This window comes from Somniosus microcephalus, chromosome 24 (genome assembly GCF_052327205.1).
Source record: "Somniosus microcephalus isolate GS21.2 chromosome 24, FLI_Smic_1.0, whole genome shotgun sequence".
NCBI classification, from domain to species: domain Eukaryota; kingdom Metazoa; phylum Chordata; class Chondrichthyes; order Squaliformes; family Somniosidae; genus Somniosus; species Somniosus microcephalus.
In genome coordinates, this window is record NC_141010.1 from 57,575,675 (window position 1) to 57,599,878 (window position 24,204).

A 24,204-nucleotide genomic window follows, 5' to 3' on the forward strand; every position below is an offset into this window, starting at 1 on the left:
TCTCTCTCTGTGACTCTGGGGTTCAGGTCTCTCTCTCCCAGTGACTCTGGGGTTCAGGTCTCTCTCTCCCAGTGACTCTGGGGTTCAGGTCTCTCTCTCCAGTGACTCTGGGGTTCAGGTCTCTCTCTCCCAGTGACTCTGGGGTTCAGGTCTCTCTCTCCAGTGACTCTGGGGTTCAGGTCTCTCTCCCAGTGACTCTGGGGTTCAGGTCTCTCTCTCCAGTGACTCTGGGGTTCAGGTCTCTCTCCCAGTGACTCTGGGGTTCAGGTCTCTCTCTCCAGTGACTCTGGGGTTCAGGTCTCTCTCCAGTGACTCTGGGTTCAGGTCTCTCTCTCCCAGTGACTCTGGGGTTCAGGTCTCTCTCTCCCAGTGACTCTGGGGTTCAGGTCTCTCTCTCCCAGTGACTCTGGGGTTCAGGTCTCTCTCTCCCAGTGACTCTGGGGTTCAGGTCTCTCTCTCCCAGTGACTCTGGGGTTCAGGTCTCTCTCTCCCAGTGACTCTGGGGTTCAGGTCTCTCTCTCCCAGTGACTCTGGGGTTCAGGTCTCTCTCCCAGTGACTCTGGGGTTCAGGTCTCTCTCTCCCAGTGACTCTGGGGTTCAGGTCTCTCTCTCCCAGTGACTCTGGGGTTCAGGTCTCTCTCTCCCAGTGACTCTGGGGTTCAGGTCTCTCTCTCCCAGTGACTCTGGGGTTCAGGTCTCTCTCTCCAGTGACTCTGGGGTTCAGGTCTCTCTCTCCCAGTGACTCTGGGGTTCAGGTCTCTCTCTCCCAGTGACTCTGGGTTCAGGTCTCTCTCTCCCAGTGACTCTGGGGTTCAGGTCTCTCTCTCCCAGTGACTCTGGGGTTCAGGTCTCTCTCTCCAGTGACTCTGGGGTTCAGGTCTCTCTCCCAGTGACTCTGGGGTTCAGGTCTCTCTCTCCCAGTGACTCTGGGGTTCAGGTCTCTCTCCCAGTGACTCTGGGGTTCAGGTCTCTCTCTCCCAGTGACTCTGGGGTTCAGGTCTCTCTCCCAGTGACTCTGGGGTTCAGGTCTCTCTCTCCCAGTGACTCTGGGGTTCAGGTCTCTCTCTCCCAGTGACTCTGGGGTTCAGGTCTCTCTCTCCCAGTGACTCTGGGGTTCAGGTCTCTCTCTCCAGTGACTCTGGGGTTCAGGTCTCTCTCTCCCAGTGACTCTGGGGTTCAGGTCTCTCTCTCCCAGTGACTCTGGGGTTCAGGTCTCTCTCTCCCAGTGACTCTGGGGTTCAGGTCTCTCTCTCCCAGTGACTCTGGGGTTCAGGTCTCTCTCCCAGTGACTCTGGGGTTCAGGTCTCTCTCTCCCAGTGACTCTGGGGTTCAGGTCTCTCTCTCCCAGTGACTCTGGGGTTCAGGTCTCTCTCTCCAGTGACTCTGGGGTTCAGGTCTCTCTCTCCCAGTGACTCTGGGGTTCAGGTCTCTCTCCCAGTGACTCTGGGGTTCAGGTCTCTCTCTCCAGTGACTCTGGGGTTCAGGTCTCTCTCTCCAGTGACTCTGGGGTTCAGGTCTCTCTCTCCCAGTGACTCTGGGGTTCAGGTCTCTCTCTCTCTGTGACTCTGGGGTTCAGGTCTCTCTCCCAGTGACTCTGGGGTTCAGGTCTCTCTCTCCCAGTGACTCTGGGGTTCAGGTCTCTCTCTCTCTCTCTGTGACTCTGGGGTTCAGGTCTCTCTCTCCCAGTGACTCTGGGGTTCAGGTCTCTCTCCCAGTGACTCTGGGGTTCAGTTCTCTCTCCCAGTGACTCTGGGGTTCAGGTCTCTCTCCCAGTGACTCTGGGGTTCAGGTCTCTCTCTCCCAGTGACTCTGGGGTTCAGGTCTCTCTCTCCCAGTGACTCTGGGGTTCAGGTCTCTCTCTCCCAGTGACTCTGGGGTTCAGGTCTCTCTCCCAGTGACTCTGGGGTTCAGGTCTCTCTCTCTGTGACTCTGGGGTTCAGGTCTCTCTCTCCCAGTGACTCTGGGGTTCAGGTCTCTCTCTCCCAGTGACTCTGGGGTTCAGGTCTCTCTCTCCCAGTGACTCTGGGGTTCAGGTCTCTCTCTCTCTGTGACTCTGGGGTTCAGGTCTCTCTCTCCCAGTGACTCTGGGGTTCAGGTCTCTCTCTCCCAGTGACTCTGGGGTTCAGGTCTCTCTCTCCCAGTGACTCTGGGGTTCAGGTCTCTCTCTCCCAGTGACTCTGAGGTTCAGGTCTCTCTCTCCCAGAGACTCTGGGGTTCAGGTCTCTCTCCCAGTGACTCTGGGGTTCAGGTCTCTCTCCTAGTGACTCTGGGGTTCAGGTCTCTCTCTCCCAGTGACTCTGGGGTTCAGGTCTCTCTCTCCCAGTGACTCTGGGGTTCAGGTTTCTCTCTCCCAGTGACTCTGGGGTTCAGGTCTCTCTCTCCCAGTGACTCTGGGGTTCAGGTCTCTCTCCCAGTGACTCTGGGGTTCAGGTCTCTCTCCCAGTGACTCTGGGGTTCAGGTCTCTCTCTCCCAGTGACTCTGGGGTTCAGGTCTCTCTCTCCCAGTGACTCTGGGGTTCAGGTCTCTCTCTCCCAGTGACTCTGGGGTTCAGGTCTCTCTCTCCCAGTGACTCTGGGGTTCAGGTCTCTCTCCCAGTGACTCTGGGGTTCAGGTCTCTCTCTCCCAGTGACTCTGGGGTTCAGGTCTCTCTCTCCCAGTGACTCTGGGGTTCAGGTCTCACTCTCCCAGTGACTCTGGGGTTCAGGTCTCTCTCTCCCTGTGACTCTGGGGTTCAGGTCTCTCTCTCCCTGTGACCTCCCTGTGACTCTGGGGTTCAGGTCTCTCTCTCCCAGTGACTCTGGGGTTCAGGTCTCTCTCTCCCAGTGTCTCTGGGGTTCAGGTCTCTCTCTCCCAGTGACTCTGGGGTTCAGGTCTCTCTCTCCCAGTGACTCTGGGGTTCAGGTCTCTCTCCCAGTGACTCTGGGGTTCAGGTCTCTCTCTCCCTGTGACTCTGGGGTTCAGGTCTCTCTCCCAGTGACTCTGGGGTTCAGGTCTCTCTCTCCCAGTGACTCTGGGGTTCAGGTCTCTCTCTCCCAGTGACTCTGGGGTTCAGGTCTCTCTCCCAGTGACTCTGGGGTTCAGGTCTCTCTCTCCCAGTGACTCTGGGGTTCAGGTCTCTCTCTCCCAGTGACTCTGGGGTTCAGGTCTCTCTCTCCCAGTGACTCTGGGGTTCAGGTCTCTCTCTCCCAGTGACTCTGGGGTTCAGGTCTCTCTCCCAGTGACTCTGGGGTTCAGGTCTCTCTCCCTGTGACTCTGGGGTTCAGGTCTCTCTCTCCCAGTGACTCTGGGGTTCAGGTCTCTCTCCCAGTGACTCTGGGGTTCAGGTCTCTCTCTCCCAGTGACTCTGGGGTTCAGGTCTCTCTCCCAGTGACTCTGGGGTTCAGGTCTCTCTCTCCCAGTGACTCTGGGGTTCAGGTCTCTCTCTCCCAGTGACTCTGGGGTTCAGGTCTCTCTCTCCCAGTGACTCTGGGGTTCAGGTCTCTCTCTCTGTGACTCTGGGGTTCAGGTCTCTCTCTCCCAGTGACTCTGGGGTTCGGGTCTCTCTCCCTGTGACTCTGGGGTTCAGGTCTCTCTCTCCCAGTGACTCTGGGGTTCAGGTCTCTCTCTCCCAGTGACTCTGGGGTTCAGGTCTCTCTCCCAGTGACTCTGGGGTTCAGGTCTCTCTCTCCCAGTGACTCTGGGGTTCAGGTCTCTCTCTCCCAGTGACTCTGGGGTTCAGGTCTCTCTCCCCCAGTGACTCTGGGGTTCAGGTCTCTCTCCCCCAGTGACTCTGGGGTTCAGGTCTCTCTCTCCCTGTGACTCTGGGGTTCAGGTCTCTCTCCCAGTGACTCTGGGGTTCGGGTCTCTCTCCCTGTGACTCTGGGGTTCAGGTCTCTCTCTCCCAGTGACTCTGGGGTTCAGGTCTCTCTCCCCAGTGACTCTGGGGTTCAGGTCTCTCTCTCCCAGTGACTCTGGGGTTCAGGTCTCTCTCTCCCAGTGACTCTGGGGTTCAGGTCTCTCTCTCCCAGTGACTCTGGGGTTCAGGTCTCTCTCTCCCAGTGACTCTGGGGTTCAGGTCTCTCTCTCCCAGTGACTCTGGGGTTCAGGTCTCTCTCTCCCTGTGACTCTGGGGTTCAGGTCTCTCTCTCTCTGTGACTCTGGGGTTCAGGTCTCTCTCTCTCTGTGACTCTGGGGTTCAGGTCTCTCTCTCCCAGTGACTCTGGGGTTCAGGTCTCTCTCTCCCAGTGACTCTGGTGTTCAGGTCTCTCTCTCTCTGTGACTCTGGGGTTCAGGTCTCTCTCTCCCAGTGACTCTGGTGTTCAGGTCGCTCTCCCAGTGACTCTGGGGTTCAGGTCTCTCTCTCCCAGTGACTCTGGGGTTCAGGTCTCTCTCTCCCAGTGACTCTGGGGTTCAGGTCTCTCTCTCCCAGTGACTCTGGGGTTCAGGTCTCTCTCTCCCAGTGACTCTGGGGTTCAGGTCTCTCTCTCCCAGTGACTCTGGGGTTCAGGTCTCTCTCTCCCAGTGACTCTGGGGTTCAGGTCTCTCTCCCAGTGACTCTGGGGTTCAGGTCTCTCTCTCCCAGTGACTCTGGGGTTCAGGTCTCTCTCCCAGTGACTCTGGGGTTCAGGTCTCTCTCTCTCTGTGACTCTGGGGTTCAGGTCTCTCTCCCAGTGACTCTGGGGTTCAGGTCTCTCTCTCCCTGTGACTCTGGGGTTCAGGTCTCTCTCCCAGTGACTCTGGGGTTCAGGTCTCTCTCTCCCAGTGACTCTGGGGTTCAGGTCTCTCTCCCTGTGACTCTGGGGTTCAGGTCTCTCTCTCCCAGTGACTCTGGGGTTCAGGTCTCTCTCTCCAGTGACTCTGGGGTTCAGGTCTCTCTCCCTGTGACTCTGGGGTTCAGGTCTCTCTCTCCCAGTGACTCTGGGGTTCAGGTCTCTCTCCCAGTGACTCTGGGGTTCAGGTCTCTCTCTCCCAGTGACTCTGGGGTTCAGGTCTCTCTCTCCCAGTGACTCTGGGGTTCAGGTCTCTCTCTCCCAGTGACTCTGGGGTTCAGGTCTCTCTCTCCCAGTGACTCTGGGGTTCAGGTCTCTCTCTCCCAGTGTCTCTGGGGTTCAGGTCTCTCTCTCCCAGTGACTCTGGGGTTCAGGTCTCTCTCTCCCAGTGACTCTGGGGTTCAGGTCTCTCTCTCCCAGTGACTCTGGGGTTCAGGTCTCTCTCCCAGTGACTCTGGGGTTCAGGTCTCTCTCCCAGTGACTCTGGGGTTCAGGTCTCTCTCTCCCAGTGACTCTGGGGTTCAGGTCTCTCTCTCCCAGTGACTCTGGGGTTCAGGTCTCTCTCTCCCAGTGACTCTGGGGTTCAGGTCTCTCTCCCAGTGACTCTGGGGTTCAGGTCTCTCTCTCCCTGTGACTCTGGGGTTCAGGTCTCTCTCTCCCAGTGACTCTGGGGTTCAGGTCTCTCTCCCTGTGACTCTGGGGTTCAGGTCTCTCTCTCCCAGTGACTCTGGGGTTCAGGTCTCTCTCCCAGTGACTCTGGGGTTCAGGTCTCTCTCTCCCAGTGACTCTGGGGTTCAGGTCTCTCTCTCCCAGTGACTCTGGGGTTCAGGTCTCTCTCTCCCAGTGACTCTGGGGTTCAGGTCTCTCTCCCAGTGACTCTGGGGTTCAGGTCTCTCTCTCCCAGTGACTCTGGGGTTCAGGTCTCTCTCTCCCAGTGACTCTGGGGTTCAGGTCTCTCTCTCTGTGACTCTGGGGTTCAGGTCTCTCTCTCCCAGTGACTCTGGGGTTCAGGTCTCTCTCTCCCAGTGACTCTGGGGTTCAGGTCTCTCTCTCCAGTGACTCTGGGGTTCAGGTCTCTCTCTCCCAGTGACTCTGGGGTTCAGGTCTCTCTCTCTGTGACTCTGGGGTTCAGGTCTCTCTCTCCCATTGACTCTGGGTTCAGGTCTCTCTCTCCCAGTGACTCTGGGGTTCAGGTCTCTCTCTCTGTGACTCTGGGGTTCAGGTCTCTCTCTCCCATTGACTCTGGGGTTCAGGTCTCTCTCTCCCAGTGACTCTGGGGTTCAGGTCTCTCTCCCCCAGTGACTCTGGGGTTCAGGTCTCTCTCCCAGTGACTCTGGGGTTCAGGTCTCTCTCTCCCAGTGACTCTGGGGTTCAGGTCTCTCTCCCAGTGACTCTGGGGTTCAGGTCTCTCTCTCCCAGTGACTCTGGGGTTCAGGTCTCTCTCCCAGTGACTCTGGGGTTCAGGTCTCTCTCTCCCAGTGACTCTGGGGTTCAGGTCTCTCTCTCGCAGTGACTCTGGGGTTCAGGTCTCTCTCCCAGTGACTCTGGGGTTCAGGTCTCTCTCCCAGTGACTCTGGGGTTCAGGTCTCTCTCTCCCAGTGACTCTGGGGTTCAGGTCTCTCTCTCCCAGTGACTCTGGGGTTCAGGTCTCTCTCTCCCAGTGACTCTGGGGTTCAGGTCTCTCTCTCCCAGTGACTCTGGGGTTCAGGTCTCTCTCCCAGTGACTCTGGGGTTCAGGTCTCTCTCTCCCAGTGACTCTGGGGTTCAGGTCTCTCTCTCCCAGTGACTCTGGGGTTCAGGTCTCTCTCTCCCAGTGACTCTGGGGTTCAGGTCTCTCTCCCAGTGACTCTGGGTTTCGGGTCTCTCTCTCCCAGTGACTCTGGGGTTCGGGTCTCTCTCTCCCAGTGACTCTGGGGTTCGGGTCTCTCTCTCCCAGTGACTCTGGGGTTCAGGTCTCTCTCCCAGTGACTCTGGGGTTCAGGTCTCTCTCTGTGACTCTGGGGTTCAGGTCTCTCTCTCTCTGTGACTCTGGGGTTCAGGTCTCTCTCTCCCAGTGACTCTGGGGTTCAGGTCTCTCTCTGTGACTCTGGGGTTCAGGTCTCTCTCTCTCTCTGACTCTGGGGTTCAGGTCTCTCTCCCAGTGACTCTGGGGTTCAGGTCTCTCTCTCCCAGTGACTCTGGGGTTCAGGTCTCTCTCTCCCAGTGACTCTGGGGTTCAGGTCTCTCTCCCTGTGACTCTGGGGTTCAGGTCTCTCTCTCCCAGTGACTCTGGGGTTCAGGTCTCTCTCTCCCAGTGACTCTGGGGTTCAGGTCTCTCTCTCTCTGTGACTCTGGGGTTCAGGTCTCTCTCTCCCAGTGACTCTGGGGTTCAGGTCTCTCTCCCAGTGACTCTGGGGTTCAGGTCTCTCTCCCTGTGACTCTGGGGTTCAGGTCTCTCTCTCCCAGTGACTCTGGGGTTCAGGTCTCTCTCTCCCAGTGACTCTGGGGTTCAGGTCTCTCTCTCCCAGTGACTCTGGGGTTCAGGTCTCTCTCTCCCAGTGACTCTGGGGTTCAGGTCTCTCTCTCCCAGTGACTCTGGGGTTCAGGTCTCTCTCTCCCAGTGACTCTGGGGTTCAGGTCTCTCTCTCCCAGTGACTCTGGGGTTCAGGTCTCTCTCTCCCAGTGACTCTGGGGTTCAGGTCTCTCTCTCCCAGTGACTCTGGGGTTCAGGTCTCTCTCTGTGACTCTGGGGTTCAGGTCTCTCTCTCCCAGTGACTCTGGGGTTCAGGTCTCTCTCCCAGTGACTCTGGGGTTCAGGTCTCTCTCTCCCAGTGACTCTGGGGTTCAGGTCTCTCTCCCAGTGACTCTGGGGTTCAGGTCTCTCTCTCCCAGTGACTCTGGGGTTCAGGTCTCTCTCTCCCAGTGACTCTGGGGTTCAGGTCTCTCTCCCAGTGACTCTGGGGTTCAGGTCACTCTCTCCCAGTGACTCTGGGGTTCAGGTCTCTCTCCCAGTGACTCTGGGGTTCAGGTCTCTCTCTCCCAGTGACTCTGGGGTTCAGGTCTCTCTCTCTGTGACTCTGGGGTTCAGGTCTCTCTCTCCCAGTGACTCTGGGGTTCAGGTCTCTCTCTCCCAGTGACTCTGGGGTTCAGGTTTCTCTCTCCCAGTGACTCTGGGGTTCAGGTCTCTCTCCCAGTGACTCTGGGGTTCAGGTCTCTCTCTCCCAGTGACTCTGGGGTTCAGGTCTCTCTCTCCAGTGACTCTGGGGTTCAGGTCTCTCTCTCCCAGTGACTCTGGGGTTCAGGTTTCTCTCCCAGTGACTCTGGGGTTGAGGTCTCTCTCCCAGTGACTCTGGGGCTCAGGTCTCTCTCTCCCAGTGACTCTGGGGTTCAGGTCTCTCTCTCCCAGTGACTCTGGGGTTCAGGTCTCTCTCTCCCAGTGACTCTGGGGTTCAGGTCTCTCTCTCCCAGTGACTCTGGGGTTCAGGTCTCTCTCTCCCAGTGACTCTGGGGTTCAGGTTTCTCTCTCCCAGTGTCTCTGGGGTTCAGGTCTCTCTCCCAGTGACTCTGGGGTTCAGGTCTCTCTCTTTTCCTGTGACTCTGGGGTTCAGGTCTCTCTCTCTGTGACTCTGGGCTTCAGGTCTCTCTCTCCCAGTGACTCTGGGGTTCAGGCCTCTCTCTCTCTGTGACTCTGGGGTTCAGGTCTCTCTCTCCCAGTGACTCTGGGGTTCAGGTCTCTCTCTCCCAGTGACTCTGGGGTTCAGGTCTCTCTCTCCCAGTGACTCTGGGGTTCAGGTCTCTCTCCCAGTGACTCTGGGGTTCAGGTCTCTCTCTCCCAGTGACTCTGGGGTTCAGGTCTCTCTCTCCCAGTGACTCTGGGGTTCAGGTCTCTCTCTCTCTGTGACTCTGGGGTTCAGGTCTCTCTCTGTGACTCTGGGGTTCAGGTCTCTCTCCCAGTGACTCTGGGGTTCAGGTCTCTCTCTCTGTGACTCTGGGGTTCAGGTCTCTCTCTCCCAGTGACTCTGGGGTTCAGGTCTCTCTCTCCCAGTGACTCTGGGGTTCAGGTCTCTCTCTCTCTGTGACTCTGGGGTTCAGGTCTCTCTCTCTGTGACTCTGGGGTTAAGGTCTCTCTCTCTCTGTGACTCTGGGGTTCAGGTCTCTCTCTGTGACTCTGGGGTTCAGGTCTCTCTCCCAGTGACTCTGGGGTTCAGGTCTCTCTCTCTCTGTGACTCTGGGGTTCAGGTCTCTCTCTCTGTGACTCTGGGGTTCAGGTCTCTCTCTCCCAGTGACTCTGGGGTTCAGGTCTCTCTCTCCCAGTGACTCTGGGGTTCAGGTCTCTCTCTCCCAGTGACTCTGGGGTTCAGGTCTCTCTCACCCAGTGACTCTGGGGTTCAGGTCTCTCTCTCCCAGTGACTCTGGGGTTCAGGTCTCTCTCTCCCAGTGACTCTGGGGTTCAGGTCTCTCTCTGTGACCCTGGGGTTCAGGTCTCTCTCTCTCTGTGACTCTGGGGTTCAGGTCTCTCTCTCTGTGACTCTGGGGTTAAGGTCTCTCTCTCTCTGTGACTCTGGGGTTCAGGTCTCTCTCTGTGACTCTGGGGTTCAGGTCTCTCTCCCAGTGACTCTGGGGTTCAGGTCTCTCTCTCTCTGTGACTCTGGGGTTCAGGTCTCTCTCTCTGTGACTCTGGGGTTCAGGTCTCTCTCTCCCAGTGACTCTGGGGTTCAGGTCTCTCTCTCCCAGTGACTCTGGGGTTCAGGTCTCTCTCTCTCTGTGACTCTGGGGTTCAGGTCTCTCTCTCTCCCAGTGACTCTGGGGTTCAGGTCTCTCTCTGTGACTCTGGGGTTCAGGTCTCTCTCTCTGTGACTCTGGGGTTCAGGTCTCTCTCTCCCAGTGACTCTGGGGTTCAGGTCTCTCTCTCCCAGTGACTCTGGGGTTCAGGTCTCTCTCTCCCAGTGACTCTGGGGTTCAGGTCTCTCTCTGTGACTCTGGGGTTCAGGTCTCTCTCTCTCCCAGTGACTCTGGGGTTCAGGTCTCTCTCTGTGACCCTGGGGCTCAGGTCTCTCTCTCTGTGACTCTGGGGTTAAGGTCTCTCTCTCTCTGTGACTCTGGGGTTCAGGTCTCTCTCTGTGACCCTGGGGTTCAGGTCTCTCTCTCTGTGACTCTCGGGTTAAGGTCTCTCTCTGTGACTCTGGCGTTTATGTGCCGACTCTTTGCTAGAGCAATGTAAAACTGATCCCACTGCCATGCTCTCTCCCATGGCCCCATCCCTTCCCCAGTATCCATGTAAATACTAATGTTATAAATCTCATCACCATAAAGAAACTACTCATGAAATAACACTGGACGGCCAGCTGGTGGCGCCGTCCAAGGAGTATAAATACCCGGGCGTGGGCCCAGCTTGCCCAGGGACATTTTGTAAGACAGGAACTAGTGAAGTACAACTAGACCTCCATGTTCTGAAACAAGTTGATTAAAGCCTTGCTTTATACTAAAACCAAGTGCGTAGTGAGTTTTATTGCGTCAACTGGTGTGTGAGTCACTGTCTGATCGACCCCACCCACAGCATATCCAGGGTGTGTGAGAAGGCCCCTTGAGTTTGAGGGTCCAACACTCTGTCACAATCCTGAGCTGATATTAAACACTGTGCCTGTACCTGGAATCGGTTAACCCAGCACTCTGACTGGGCCCTGTCACATCTGGAAGATCGGAGGGGGAGGGGGTCTGTACCTGCAGCTGTTCGGGTTTCAGTTTAATGGATCCCACGTTCCTGTCCATCTCCTGGGCCTGAAGTGTCCATCGTGAACCCTGCTGCTCGTAGAGTGCCCAGTAGATGGGCAGCAGCGGGTATAACGCCAACACGCTGTACAGCCGCTTCGCATCATTGATGATCTCTCGCTGAAACTCAGAGCAGGACGAGTTACAAATACAGCACTTGTGGGTCATTTCAACCAACTGTCCCATGTCGGGTAATCGGAGTGGGGCCCTAGGGTCGCCAACCCTGCAGGATTGCCCAGGGATTAAAGATTCATCTCCTGGACACTGCAGCGAGCAACACCCGGGAGAAACATCAACGGGGCTTTAAAACAATTGTGTTTGTAAAAAAAATTCCTTGAACACTTTATTAGTTATAAGAAGATCTCAGATGGGAAAAAGGCTGTTTGATTGACGGTCAAGAATCATCCAATCATGTATCGCAGAGTCTGTCCGCTTTCCGATTGGCGCGGGAAGGCGGAGCACCGCAAGGATAGACATGTCGGGCGACCAATGGCAGCAGTGTGGGGGTGGGGCGGTTGGAAGGCAGGTGGTCATGTGATAACCCCTCCAGGAATATTGCCAGCCAGAGTTGGCAACGCTAGTGGAGCAACGGTGCTTTCTGAAGCCGGTGTGAGGGGCATTCTATACACTATGGGTTTATTGGTGCCTCTTTTACATACCTCTGTGCGCTGTTTCAGCAGGAGGTTTGGATCACTTTCACCTTTTCACACTCTCAATCGAGCAATGGTGTGTGAGAAAATAAGTGAGATCCAAACATCTACTAACTCATTCTTCAGCCTAATCCGTGCACTGAAACCCAGCCAGCACTGGCTCCTCGGGAGTTAGCTTGTCTTTCCCTGATGGTCACCTCTCCATTGGGACTTCAGACAGTGATTGAGGGGTGATCTGATCGAGGTGTTTAAAAAGTTAAAAGGATTGACAGGGTAGATACAGAGAGACTATTTACACTGCTGGGGCAATCAAAAACGAGGGGACATAATAAGGAGGAAAAAACAAGTCAGCAGGGAAGGCAGAGCAAAGATGTGAAGGCAAAAGGGAATATGGCAGGGCTGGAAGGCATTTATTTTAATGCAAGGAGTCTTGCAAATAAGGTGGATGAACTGAAGTTGTTGTTGAACACATGGGAGTACGATATTGTTGCTATCACGGAGACATGGTTGAGGGAGGGTCAGGACTGGCAGCTAAATATTCGGGGGTATAGAATCTTCAGGCGAGACAGAGGGGGGTGTAAAAGGGGAGGGGGTGTTGCAATATTAATTAAGGAGTCTATTACTGCTGTAAGGAGGGATGATATATTAGCGGGTTCCTCTAATGAGGCCATATGGGTAGAACTTAAAAACAAAAAGGGGTCAAGCACCTTGCTGGGAGTGTACTATAGGCCCCCAAACAGTCAGGGGGAGATAGAGGAACAGATATGCAGGCAGATATCAGAAAAGTGTGAAAATAATAGGGTAGTAATAGTGGGGGATTTCAACTTCCCCAATATAAATTGGGATAGTCAGAGGGTGAAAGGCTTGGAGGGAGCAGAATTCTTAACGTGCATCCAGGAAAGCTTTTTGAGCCAACATGTAGAAAGTCCTACAAGAGAGGGGGCGGTACTGGACCTAATTCTAGGGAATGTAGCCGGGCAGGTGGTGGAAGTGTCTGTAGGAGAGCATTTTGGCGATAGTGACCACAATTCGGTGAGATTTAAGGTGGTCATGGAAAAAGACAAAGACGGCCCGGAAATCAGGGTTCTAAATTGGGGGAAGGCCGATTTTAATAAGATAAGACAGGATCTGGCAAAAGTGGACTGGGAGCAGCTACTTACAGGAAAATCCACATCAAAACAGTGGGAGGCTTTCAGAAGGGAAATAGAGAGAGTACAACACCAACATGTTCCTGTAAAGGTCAAGGGTGGGACCAACAAGCAAAGGGAACCTTGGATGACAAAGGATATACAAAAATGCATTAGGAAAAAAAGGGGGGCTTTTGGCAGTTACAAAAGACAAAAGACGGTGGAAGCCCTAGAGGAGTATAGGAGGTGCAGGGGCATACTTAAAAAGGAAATTAGGAGGGCGAGGAGGGGCCATGAAATAACACTGGCGAGCAAAATAAAGGAAAATCCTAAGATGTTTTATAAGTATATTAAGGGCAAGAGGATAACCAGGGAAAGGGTAGGGCCCATTAGGGACCAAAGTGGCAAGCTGTGTGTAGAGCCAGATGAAGTAGGTGGGGTTTTAAATGAATTTTTTGCCTCAGTGTTCACTATGGAGAAAGACGATGTAGATATGGAAGTCGGGCAAGGGGACTGTGACATACTTGAACATATTAGCATCGAGAGGGAGGAGGTACTAGCGGTTTTAGCAGGCCAAAAAGTGGATAAATCCCCAGGCCCGGACGAGATGTATCCCAGGCTGTTGTGTGAGGCAAAGGAGGAGATTGCAGGGGCTCTGACACAAATTTTCAGAACCTCTCTGGCCACAGGGGATGTACCAGAGGACTGGAGAACAGCTAATGTAGTACCATTATTCAAGAAGGGTAGCAGGGATAAACCAGGGAATTACAGGCCAGTGAGCCTAACATCTGTGGTAGGGAAATTATTGGAAAAAATTCTGAGGGACAAAATTAGTCTCCACTTGGAGAGGCAAGGATTAATCGGGGATAGTCAGCATGGCTTTGTCAAGGGTAAATCATGTCTGACCAATCTAATTGAATTTTTCGAGGGGGTGACTAGGTGTGTGGATGAGGGAAATGCTGTGGATGTGGTTTACATGGACTTCAGTAAAGCTTTTGACAAGGTCCCGCATAGGAGACTGGTCAAGAAGGTAAGAGCCCATGGGATCCAGGGGGCCTTGGCGCGTTGGATCCTAAACTGGCTGAGTGGCAGGAGGCAGAGGGTGATGGTCGAAGGTTGCTTTTGTGACTGGAAGCCTGTGTCCAGTGGGGTACCTCAGGGATCGGTGCTGGGTCCCTTGCTGTTTGTGATCTACATTAATGATTTGGATGAGAATGTAAAGGGTATGATCAGTAAGTTCGCGGATGACACGAAAATTGGTGGGGTGGTAAATTGCGAGGAGGAAAGCCTCAGGCTGCAGGACAATATTAACGGGTTGGTCAGATGGGCGGAAAAGTGGCAAATGGAATTTAACCCGGAAAAGTGCGAGGTGATGCATTTTGGACGGACAAATAAGGCAAGGGAATACACAATGAGTGGTAGGACCCTAGGAAGTACAGAGGGTCAGAGGGACCTTGGTGTACATGTACATAATTCCCTGAAGGCAGCGGAACAGGTAGATAAGGTGGTTAAAAAGGCTTATGGGATACTTGCCTTCATTAGCAGAGGCATAGAATATAAGAGCAGGGAGGTTATGATGGAGCTGTACAAAACGCTGGTGAGGCCACAGCTGGAGTACTGTGTGCAGTTCTGGTCGCCTCACTATAGGAAGGATGTGATTGCTTTGGAGAGGGTGCAGAGAAGATTCACCAGGATGTTACCTGGGATGGAGCGCCTCAGCTATGAAGAGAGACTGGACAGGCTGGGGTTGTTTTCCTTGGAGCAAAGAAGGCTGAGGGGGGACCTGATTGAGGTGTACAAAATGATGAGGGGCATAGATAGGGTAGATAAAGAGGAACTTTTCCCCTTAGTAGGGGGGTCAATAACAAGGGGGCACAGATTCAGGGTAAGGGGCAGGAGATTTAGGGGGGATTTGAGGAGGAACTTTTTCACCCAGAGGGTGGTTGGAAGCTGGAACTCACTGCCTGAAAGGGTGGTAGAGGCAGGAACCCTCACAACATTCAAGAAGCATTTGGATGAGCACTTGAAATGCCATTGCATACAAGGCTATGGACCAAATGCTGGAAAATGGGATTAGACTGGACAGGGAGGGATGGGCGGCGCAGACACGATGGGCCGAAGGGCCTCTTTCCGTGCTGAAAAACTCTATGACTCTATAATCTTAAAATTGGAGCTAGGTCATTCAGGAGCGAAATCAGGAAGCATTTTTTCACACAAAGGGTAGTGGAAATTTGGAACTCTCTCCTCCAAAAGGCCGTGGATTCTGGGGGTCAATTGAAATTGTCAAGACTGAGATCGATAGATTTTTGTTAGGTAAGGATATTAAGGGATATGGAGCTAATGCGGGTAAATGGAGTTGAGGTATAGATTGGCCATGATCTAATTGAATGGCGGAGCAGATCAGAGTCGGCAGATAGAAAAGGAGTCGGCAGCACCAGAGAAGGCAGAGGATAATTCAGAGCCGCTGAAGGCAGTTAATTAGGGAAACTAGGCCTATAAAAACACGCTTCGCACTGCGATCGGCACTGAGTGCGGTTGGCACAGAGTGCTGAGAGTTGGGTGAGTGAGGGATTTAGGTGGGTGAGGAGTGGAAGGAGGCGCGCCCTTGCTTCGCCTTTGCTTTCCCTAACTTTTCACTCTGTAGGGTTTGGTTCTTACTTTACACCCAGGAAAGAGTCCGAGAGAAGGGGGCAGTCAAACTGCAAAACTGCTAAAGTCCGAGAGCGGGGGCAGTCAAACAACAACAACAACTGCAAAACCCCAGAGTCACAGGGAGAGAGACCTGAACCCCATAATCCAGGGAAGGAGCTGATTGGTAAGTAGGACCTGGTGAGTATTTCTACAGTCCAGTCGTTAACTCCAGGATGATATGTTGCCTTCCTGGTGCCAGGGTCAAGGATGTCACTGAGCGGCTGCAGGACATTCTGAATGGGGAGGGTGAACAGCCAGAGGTCGTGGTTCATATCGGTACCAACGACATAGGTAGAAAGAGGGACGAGGTCCTGCAAGCAGAATATAGGGAGCTAGGAAATAAATTAAAAAGCAGGACCTCAAAGGTAGTAATCTCAGGATTACTCCCAGTGCCACGTGCTAGCGAGAGCAGAAATAGGAGAATAGACCAGATGAATGCGTGGCTGGAGAGATGGTGCAGAAGGGAGGGATTTAAGTTCCTGAGGCATTGGGACCGATTCTGGGGAAGGTGGGACCTGTACAAGCTGGACGGGTTACACCTCGGCAGAACCAGGACCAATATCCTCACAGGGAGGTTTGCTAGTGCTGTTGGGAAAGATTTAAACTAGTTTGTCAGGGGGCTGGGAACCTAAGTGTGGGCCCAGAACAGAGAGAAACAAAGCTGGAAATGCAAGTTAGAAAAGTAGTCAGCAAAACTAGTAGGGAGCAGAAACAAAGGCCAACAATAAAGAGGGTCAAAGTGCAGAAAAATACTAAACAGGCAAAGTTGAAGGCACTTTATCTAAATGCACGTAGCATTCACAACAAGGAGGATGAATTAATGGCACTAATAGAAGTAAATGGGGGAAAAATTCAGTATCGCCCCATTTGGGGCACGATTATCGGCCGTGCGCAAAGTTTAGCACCTGGCGCTAATTATCACCTCCGACGTCAAACTTGGCTTTTATCGCCCCTGGAGGTGATTGGAGCGCTAAATCAGGCATTTCACACCTGTCTTAAGGCGCAAAGGCCGAGGAGCGAGGCGCTACCTCAGAGCGCGGGTGCTGTCAGTTAGCCATGGAACACAGACACACTGGTGCCAGACAGTTCTTAAAGGGGAGGGTCGATCTTGCTCTCCAGCCACACCCTGCTCATTGGAGCCTTGAATCTCAGCCTGGAGAGACCTGTGCCTAAATCTTGCAGCCAAGGACTATGGAGAGGGCCACGGAGCGAGCACAGCGCTTCAGCGAGCGGGCCTTGGAGGCTCTGGTTGGCGCAGTGGAGCGCAGATGATCAATACTGTACCCAGAGAGTGGCAGGAGGCCTTTGCTGCGCGAGTACAGAAGAGTGTGGAGGAAGGTGGCACAGAGTGTCTCCTCCAGGAGCATGGTGCCCAGGACCCATATACAATGTAGAAAAAAGTTCAACAACCTCACTCGGGTCGTCAGGGTGAGTGGCTTTTATTCAATACCTCTCCGTCCCTCCATCTCAACCTCACTCTATGGCAAGAGGGTCTTAAAACCCCAATGCTCAACACTCATCCAACACCTATGGCCCTCTCATGAAACACACACGCACATTCCACACTTTGCATACAGTAAGGGCTATTCACCTATGGGAGGCACATCAGGCAAGACCATGGCTGTATATTTACTCAGACGCCATCCTTTTTCTTGCAGGCCAAGCTATCTCATAATAGGAGACAGCAGCAACGGACGGGTGGAGGGCGGCCTCAGCTGCAGCCCGTCAGCGATCTTGAGGTGCGCGTCCACAGGATTGTGGCAAGTCGGGTGATTGGTCCCGTCGCCACTGGAGAGGTCGACCCCGTTCTGGACAGCAATGGTAAGGTCACATCACCTTTTTGTCCTCTCTCCTTCCACTTGTCCCTCACAACACCAGCCTTTGACACTTTCAATCCAACTTACTAAATCGCTGCACTCATTCCTCTCTTACTGCCACCCTGTCCTCACGCTAAAGCCACACTTGTACCTCCCTGCTTTCAGATGGTGATTCACCAGCTGAGGAGCCGGGCCCTCAAGCTGCCAGTGGGAGTGAAGCTGCAGGCGAGGAGGAAGAGGAAGCCGGAGCATCAGTGCCACCCTCTCCCGAGGAAGCCCATGCCCACACTGGGAACACGCCTTCCCTGGAGGGGAGCAGGGGGGAATGGTCTGATGAGGGTGAAGCTCCAGGACCCAGCGTGCTGCAGCAACGCGATGGGGGTAGGGAAGCTCGGGGGCCTTCTCCCTGGAGGGAGAGTATGCCAGTGAGTCCTGCTGCACGGGACGCAGAGGAGGAGCAGCCGATCGCTGAAATGAACACCCAGGCAGTGAACATGCACACTGAGCTCATGGGTGCAGTGGGAAGGGTGCCCGAATGCATTGAATCACTGGCAAGGAGTGTGGAGCACTTCGCTGTAGCACAGGCGGATGCCACGCAAATGTTTAGTGCTGCAATTCAGTCATTGGCTGCCATGACCCCATCTCTGACTGCTCTCATGCAGACTCATATTGAGGCCACACGAGCACTGACTGTTACCACCCTCGCTGGTTCGGACACATTTCCGGGGCTCTCACCGCGCCACAGCAAGCCAGCAATCTATGCTCCAGCAGATTGCTCCGGATGCTGAGGTACTGCCCCGTGGGAGTGCCAGTGTGTCGGTCGAGCAGGGAGTTGCTGTCCACTCTCAAGATGACAGCATTCCTGCTGCCACCACTGTCACTTCTCCACTGCACTTGCCACTGCCTGTAGGACAGACTGCTGCCGCCCATGCAGAGTTGGTGCAGTCTGCAGCCGGGCCCGCCAGGCCCAGAGCTGGTCGAGGCCGTCCTTCAAGGGCATCTGCAGCCTCAGGTTCTGACAATCAGCAGCTTTCCACCAGCCTTGCTGCAGCCACTGGGGTCCCATTACGGAGGAGCAGTAGGGTGGGAAGGGGGGAAGTGCGCAAGGGAAGGAGATCACCCTCGAAGGGCAAAAAGTAGGAGGTGTGACAAAATGTTGTTCATTTTTTTATTAAAGGCTGAGGTTCGTGGTCAAACTTTTGTTTAGTGTTTTGGACATTATCTCCAGGTTGTGAGAACCAGTTATGTTAATGACTGTTTTTTTGTGTTTCTTTCTAGTAGTTTGTCATGAGGAAATGACACACACAGAGTTTGTAAAATAAATAAGTTTTTGTATTCAAAATGTACATGTTTGGTCTTTGCAATCATCGCTGCCTTGGCCGGCTTAGGGGTTGCGGGTTGGTTTCATTCATGTTGTTCTCAATGGCAGAAGCCATTTCCTCAGCAGGGGCCTAGAAGCGGCTTGCTATCAGCCGTTGACGGACGGCCCTTCCAGTTTCTACATTGTGGGCCTCCCTCCCGCCTTGGTGCTGCTGATGATCATCCTCCTCCTCTTCCTCCTCCTCCTCCTCCTCCTCTGGTGGTGCTCCAAGGCCTGGTGGCATTGGCTGGGTCCTGAGGATTGCCAGGTTATGCAGCATGCAGCACACAACAACAAAGTGGGAGACTCGCTCAGGCGAGTACTGCAGGGCTCCTCCAGAATGGTCCAGACAGCGGAACCATTGCTTGAGCACGCCGATCGTCTGCTCAATGATGTCCCTGGTAGCTTGATGGCTCTCGTTGCACCGCAGCTCAGCAGGGGTGTTGGGCGTACGGAACGGTGTCATCAGCCAGGTGCACAGTGGATATCCCTTGTCCCCGAGAAGCCAAGCACCTGGGTGATGCGGTGCCTGGAAAAGTTCTGCCACAGTAGTCTGGCACAGGATGAAGGCATCGTGGCTGCTGCCAGGAAAGTGGGCATTGACAGCGAGTATCAGCTGTCTGTGGTCACAGACCAACTGCACGTTTAAGGAATGGAACCCCTTTCGGTTGCGGAAATCCTCTGCATTCTCATGCAGAGTACGCAAAGCCACATGCGTGCAGTTAATGGCACCCTGCACCATGGGGAAGGCCGCTATCCTCGCAAAGTCCATAGCACATTCATGCTGCTTGTCCGGGGTCATGGGGAAAGAGATGTATTCTCGTCTCCTTTTATAGAGGGCATTTGTGACCTGACGGATGCAGCAATGGACCGCGAACTGGGAGATATTGGCGATGTCCCCAGTAGCTGATTGAAATGAGCCGGTGGCATAAAAGTTGAGAGCCACTGTTATCTTCACTGCCACCGACAGAGACATCCTGCTCCTCAGTTGAGGCTGCAGATCTGGCTGCAGCAGGTGGCAGAGCTCAGTGACCACCTCCTTGCTGAAGCGCAGCCTTCGCAAACACTGCTCCTCAGACATATTAATGTAGGAGAATTGTTGGCGAAATACCCTGGGAGGGTAAGGTCTCCTGTACAGAGGCCTGTTGGCCCTCCTCCGTCTGGCCATGATTGCCACTCTCTCTCTGCGTCTCTGTGCCCTCCGAATCTGCTGGCGCTGGACGACGCCCCCAATTAGTGCAGCCCCCATAGTCTCTTGTCAATCAAAGTAATGAAGGTCAAAAACCAAAGTACCTGCAAAGTTATGGTCAGAAGCCAAAACTACTTCACTCAGCATTGACTCAATGCAGAAGTCTCTCTTTCTCTCTCTCAAAATCTCTCTCTCTCTCTCAGAACGAGTGGTGCAAAAATGTCTACCACACAAAAAGCCAGGAAGAGGCCCCCTTTAAATAGCACCCCCCCAGCCCCACAGCGACTGGGAAGTGTTCCAGTCTACCTGTCGTTGGTTGTGCCAGGCGGAAAGGAGGGGGGCGCCACTCAATTTCCATTCCAGGACGCCACGAGGGCGTTGCACACTCGAATTACGTCAAGATCTGCCTGCGCAGGAGATCGGGCGGTACCGTTTAGCGCCGCCGCAAAATGTCCGGTCAATTTCGCAAGAGGCGCAGATATCGCCATGCCCGGGCGCTAGTTGCTTTGCGCCCCATTAGCGCCCTCTTAAAGCGCTAACGGGAGGCGCAAACCCACTGAATTTTTCCCCCAATGGGTATGATGTAATTGCCATTACAGAGACATGGTTGCAGGGTAACCAAAGCTGGGAACTGAATGTTCCAGGCTACTCAACATTTAGGAAGGACAGACAAAAAGAAAAAGGAGGCAGCGTAGCGCTGTTAATAAGGGATGAGATCGGTATGGTAGAGATAAAAGATCTTGGCTTGGTAGATCGTGATGTACAACTGGAATCAGTTTGGGTGGAGCTAAGAAACAGCAAAGGGCGGAAAACATTGGTGGGAGTTGTGTATAGGCCACCAAAACAGTAGTGGTAATGTAGGGCACAGTATCAATCAAGAGATTAGAAGTGCATGTAACAAGGGCAATACGGTATTCATGGGGGACTTTAATCTACATATTGACTGGGCAAATCAAATTACCACTAATGGTGTGGAGGACGAATTCTTGGAATGCATGCGAGATGGTTTCCTGGATCAGTATGTGGAGGAACCAACCAGGGAACAGGCTATTCTGGATCTGGTACTGTGTAATGAGAAAGGGCTAATCAATAATCTTGTGGTAAAGGGGCCTTTAGGGACAAGTGACCATAATATGATTGAATTTTATATTAAGTTTGAGAGTGATGTAGTCCAATCTGAAACTAAGGTCTTCAATCTAAACAGAGGAAACTACAAGGGTATGAGGGACAAGTTGGCCATGGTAGATTGGGAGACTACACTAAAAGGTATGAAGGTGGACATACAATGGCTAACATTCAAGGAAATAATGCATAATTTGCAACAAACATATATTCCTCTAGGGCATAAAAACCCAAAAGGAAAAGTGATCCAAACATGGCTAACAAAAGAAATTAAAGCAAGTATTAAGTCAAATTAGGAAGCTTATAAAGTTGCCAGAAAAAGCGGTCAGCCTGAGGATTGGGATCTTTCTGGAAATCAGCAAAGGGGGACCAAGAAATTGATAAAGAAAGGGAAAATGGAATATGAGCACAAACTAGCGAAAAATATAAAAACAGATTATAAAAGCTTCTATAGGTATGTGAAAAGGAAAAGACTGGCAAAGGTAAATGTAGGTCCTTTACAGTCAGAGGTGGGAGAATTTATAATGGGGAATGAGGAAATGGCAGAGAAATTAAATAAATACTTTGTTTCTGTCTTCACGGAGGAAGACACAAAAAACCTCCCAGAAATACGAGAAAACCAATGGTGTGGCGAGAATGAGGAACTTAAAGAAATTATTATGAGTAAAAAAAACAGTACTAGCAAAATTAATGGGACTAAAAGTCGATAAATCTCAAGGGCTGGACGACCTACATCCTAGGGTTTTGAAAGAGATGGCCATTGGAATAGTGGACGCATTGGTTGTCATCTTCCAAAATTCTATAGATTCTGGAATGGTTCCTGCAGATTGGAAGATAGCAAATGTAACCCCACTATTTAAGAAAGGAGGGAGAGAGAAAACAGGGAACTACAGGCCTGTTAACCTCACATCAGTAGTTGGGAAAATGCTGGAATCTATTATAAAGGCTGCAATAACTGGGCACTTAGAAACTAATAGTAAGATTGGGCAGAGTCAACATGGATTTATGAAAGGGAAGTCCTGTTTGACAAATCTATTGGAGTTCTTTGAGGATGTAACTAGTGGAGTAGACAAAGGGGAACCGGTAGATGTGGTGTATTTGGATTTTCAGAAGGCCTTCGATAAGGTCCCACACAAGAGATTGGTGAACAAAATTAGGACACATGGAATTGGGGGTAATATACTAGCATGGATTGAGAATTGGTTAACAGACAGAAAACAAAAAGTAGGGATAAACTATTCTTTTTCAGGTTGGCAGGCTGTGACTAGTCGGGTACCGCAAGGATCGGTGCTTGGGCCCCAGCTATTCAAAATCTATATCAATGATTTGGATGAGGGGACTAAATGTAACATTTCCAAATTTGCTGATGACACAAAGCTAGGTGGCAGTGTCAGTTGCGAAGAGGATGCGAAGAGGCTTCACGGGGATCTCGACAGGCTCAGTGAGTGGGCAAGAACATGGCAGATGGATTATAATGTGGATAAATGTGAAGTTATCCACTTTGGTAGAAAAAACAGAAAGGCAGAATATTTCCTAAATGGCGAAAGATTGGGGAATGCAGATGCTCAAAGGGACCTGGCTGTCCTTGTACATGAGTCACTGAAAGTGAATGTGCAGGTGTAGCAAGCCATTAGGAAGGCAAATGGTATGCTGGCCTTCATTACAAGAGGTTTGGGTACAGGAGTAAAGAAGTCTTACTCCAATTATATAGGGCCTTGGTGAGACCACACCTGGAGTACTGTGTACAATTTTGGTCTCCTTAACTAAGAAAGGATATACCTGCCATAGAGGGAGTGCAACGAAGGTTCACGAGATTGATTCCTGGGTTGGCAGGACTATCGTATGAGAAGAGATTGAGTAAACTAGGCCTGTATTCTCTTGAATTCAGAAGAATGAGAGGGGATCTCAATGAAGCATACAAAATTATTACAGGGCTTGATAGGGTGGATGCTGGGAGAATGATTCCCTGAGCTGGGGAGTCTAGAACCAGGGGCCACAGCCTCAGGATAAAGGGTAGGCCATTCAGGACTGAGATGAGAAGAAATTTCTTCACACAGGGGGTGGTGAATCTTTGGAATTCTCTACCCCAGAGGGCTGTGGAGGCTCAGTCATTGGGTATATTCAAAACAGAAGTCGATAGATTTCTGACTTGTAAGGGCATCAAGGGATATGACGATAGGGCCGGTGAATGGAGTTGAGGCAGAAGATCAGCCATGATCTCATTGAATGGCATCAATATGTTTAACGTCATCATAGGTTCTACAACACAGCATAGCCTCAAACTCAGGAGAGAGAGGGTGAAGGAATTTAATTGCGCAGTGGCTGGTGAATGTATGGAATGGATTGCCAAGGAGGGCAGTGAGGCTGAGTGTATCAGCAAATTCAAAGAAAGTCTTGCATTTCTATCACAACCTCAGGACGTCCCAAAGCGCTTCACAGCCAATGAAGTACTTTTGAAGTGGAGTCACTGTTGTAATGTAGAGAAATGCGGCAGCCAAGTTGCACAGAGCGAGATCCCACAGACAGCAATGTTGTACTTGACCACATTCTGTTTTTAGTGATATTGGTTGTGGGATAAATATTGCCCAGGACACCGGGGAGAACGCCCCTGCTTTCCTTCAAAATAGCGGCCATGGGATCTTTGACATCCACTGGAGAGGGCAGACAGGGGCCTCTGTTTAAAGTCTCATCCAAAAGATGGCACCTCCCTCAGTACTGCACTGAAGTGGCAGCCAAGACCTGGAGTGGGACTTGAACCCACGACCTTCAGACTCAGAGGCGAGTGTGCTACCCACTTTTTTTTAAATAAATATACTTTATTGAACATTAAGAACATTTACAACATCGTGATCATTTCACTGTATGATACAAATCAATTCCGCCGCTCTGCACAGCCATTCCGCCACCACATTTTAACATCAAAACCTGAAGTTTAATTTGTCTCCTGTAACATATATTAATCGATTGTACTTTAAAAATTGGTTGTAAAATACTATCTTTAAATTCCTTTCTGAATAAAACATACACAGAGCCTTATAATGATCTTTTAGCTTATATTTAAAATACTCTTTTAGATTGATTCTCCTCCCCTTAAAAAACAGAGCATTCCTTCTTTGCACAATCACAAATCTAGCCAAACTGAACATTAAATTAATTGCCGCTGCGCTAGACTCGGGCAGACTCTCCTGCAATCCCCATCTCAAAATTGAGTCCCACGGGATTCCCATTCTCGCTCTTCGGTCCCCACCCAGCAAGAAAACCTCACACAACTGTCGAACATAGTACTTAAAATCATTTAACTGTGGACATAACACCAGTAAATGGGACAGAGTCTCATCCTGTGTCCCACACACTGGGCAAGTTGCCGCCTCCACTCGTCCAATCTTGCACAAGACCGTCATGGTAAAAATCCGGTTATGAGCCAATTTGAAATCCAGTTCAATCCATTCTGGACATTTAAAATTCGCCCACACTCCCTTCCAAATCCTGTTGAAGTCCAGCTGTGGGTATATACTCTGCCAAAACTCCTGACCAGCAGGTGTCTTCAATCTCCATTCTCTAAATACCTCATAGAAATCTCGAGTATTACAGTTGTCAAATTGGACCAACTCTCCCCCTTTCTCCAGCAGAAAGCTTGGAAAAGCAGGACACATTTTACTTCCTTTGGAGATTTCCGCATTTATTTCTTCCATCCAATCCTGTGGCATTGCCCTCACAATTTTCTCATACATAATCCCTATTGCTTTTTCCT

At 52.0% G+C, this 24,204-nt stretch overlaps 1 protein-coding gene across 1 annotated transcript in view; it reads right to left on the reverse strand.

The window, feature by feature from the left end:
* LOC147101490 (solute carrier family 15 member 1-like) overlaps positions 1-24,204 on the reverse strand; it is a 171,476-nt gene that overhangs the window by 50,325 nt on the left and 96,947 nt on the right. Inside the window, exon 11 of the mRNA XM_085966025.1 lies at positions 10,376-10,617. Within this exon, the coding sequence (XP_085822151.1) occupies positions 10,376-10,617 (242 nt within the window). The remainder of the gene's footprint in view (positions 1-10,375; positions 10,618-24,204) is intronic.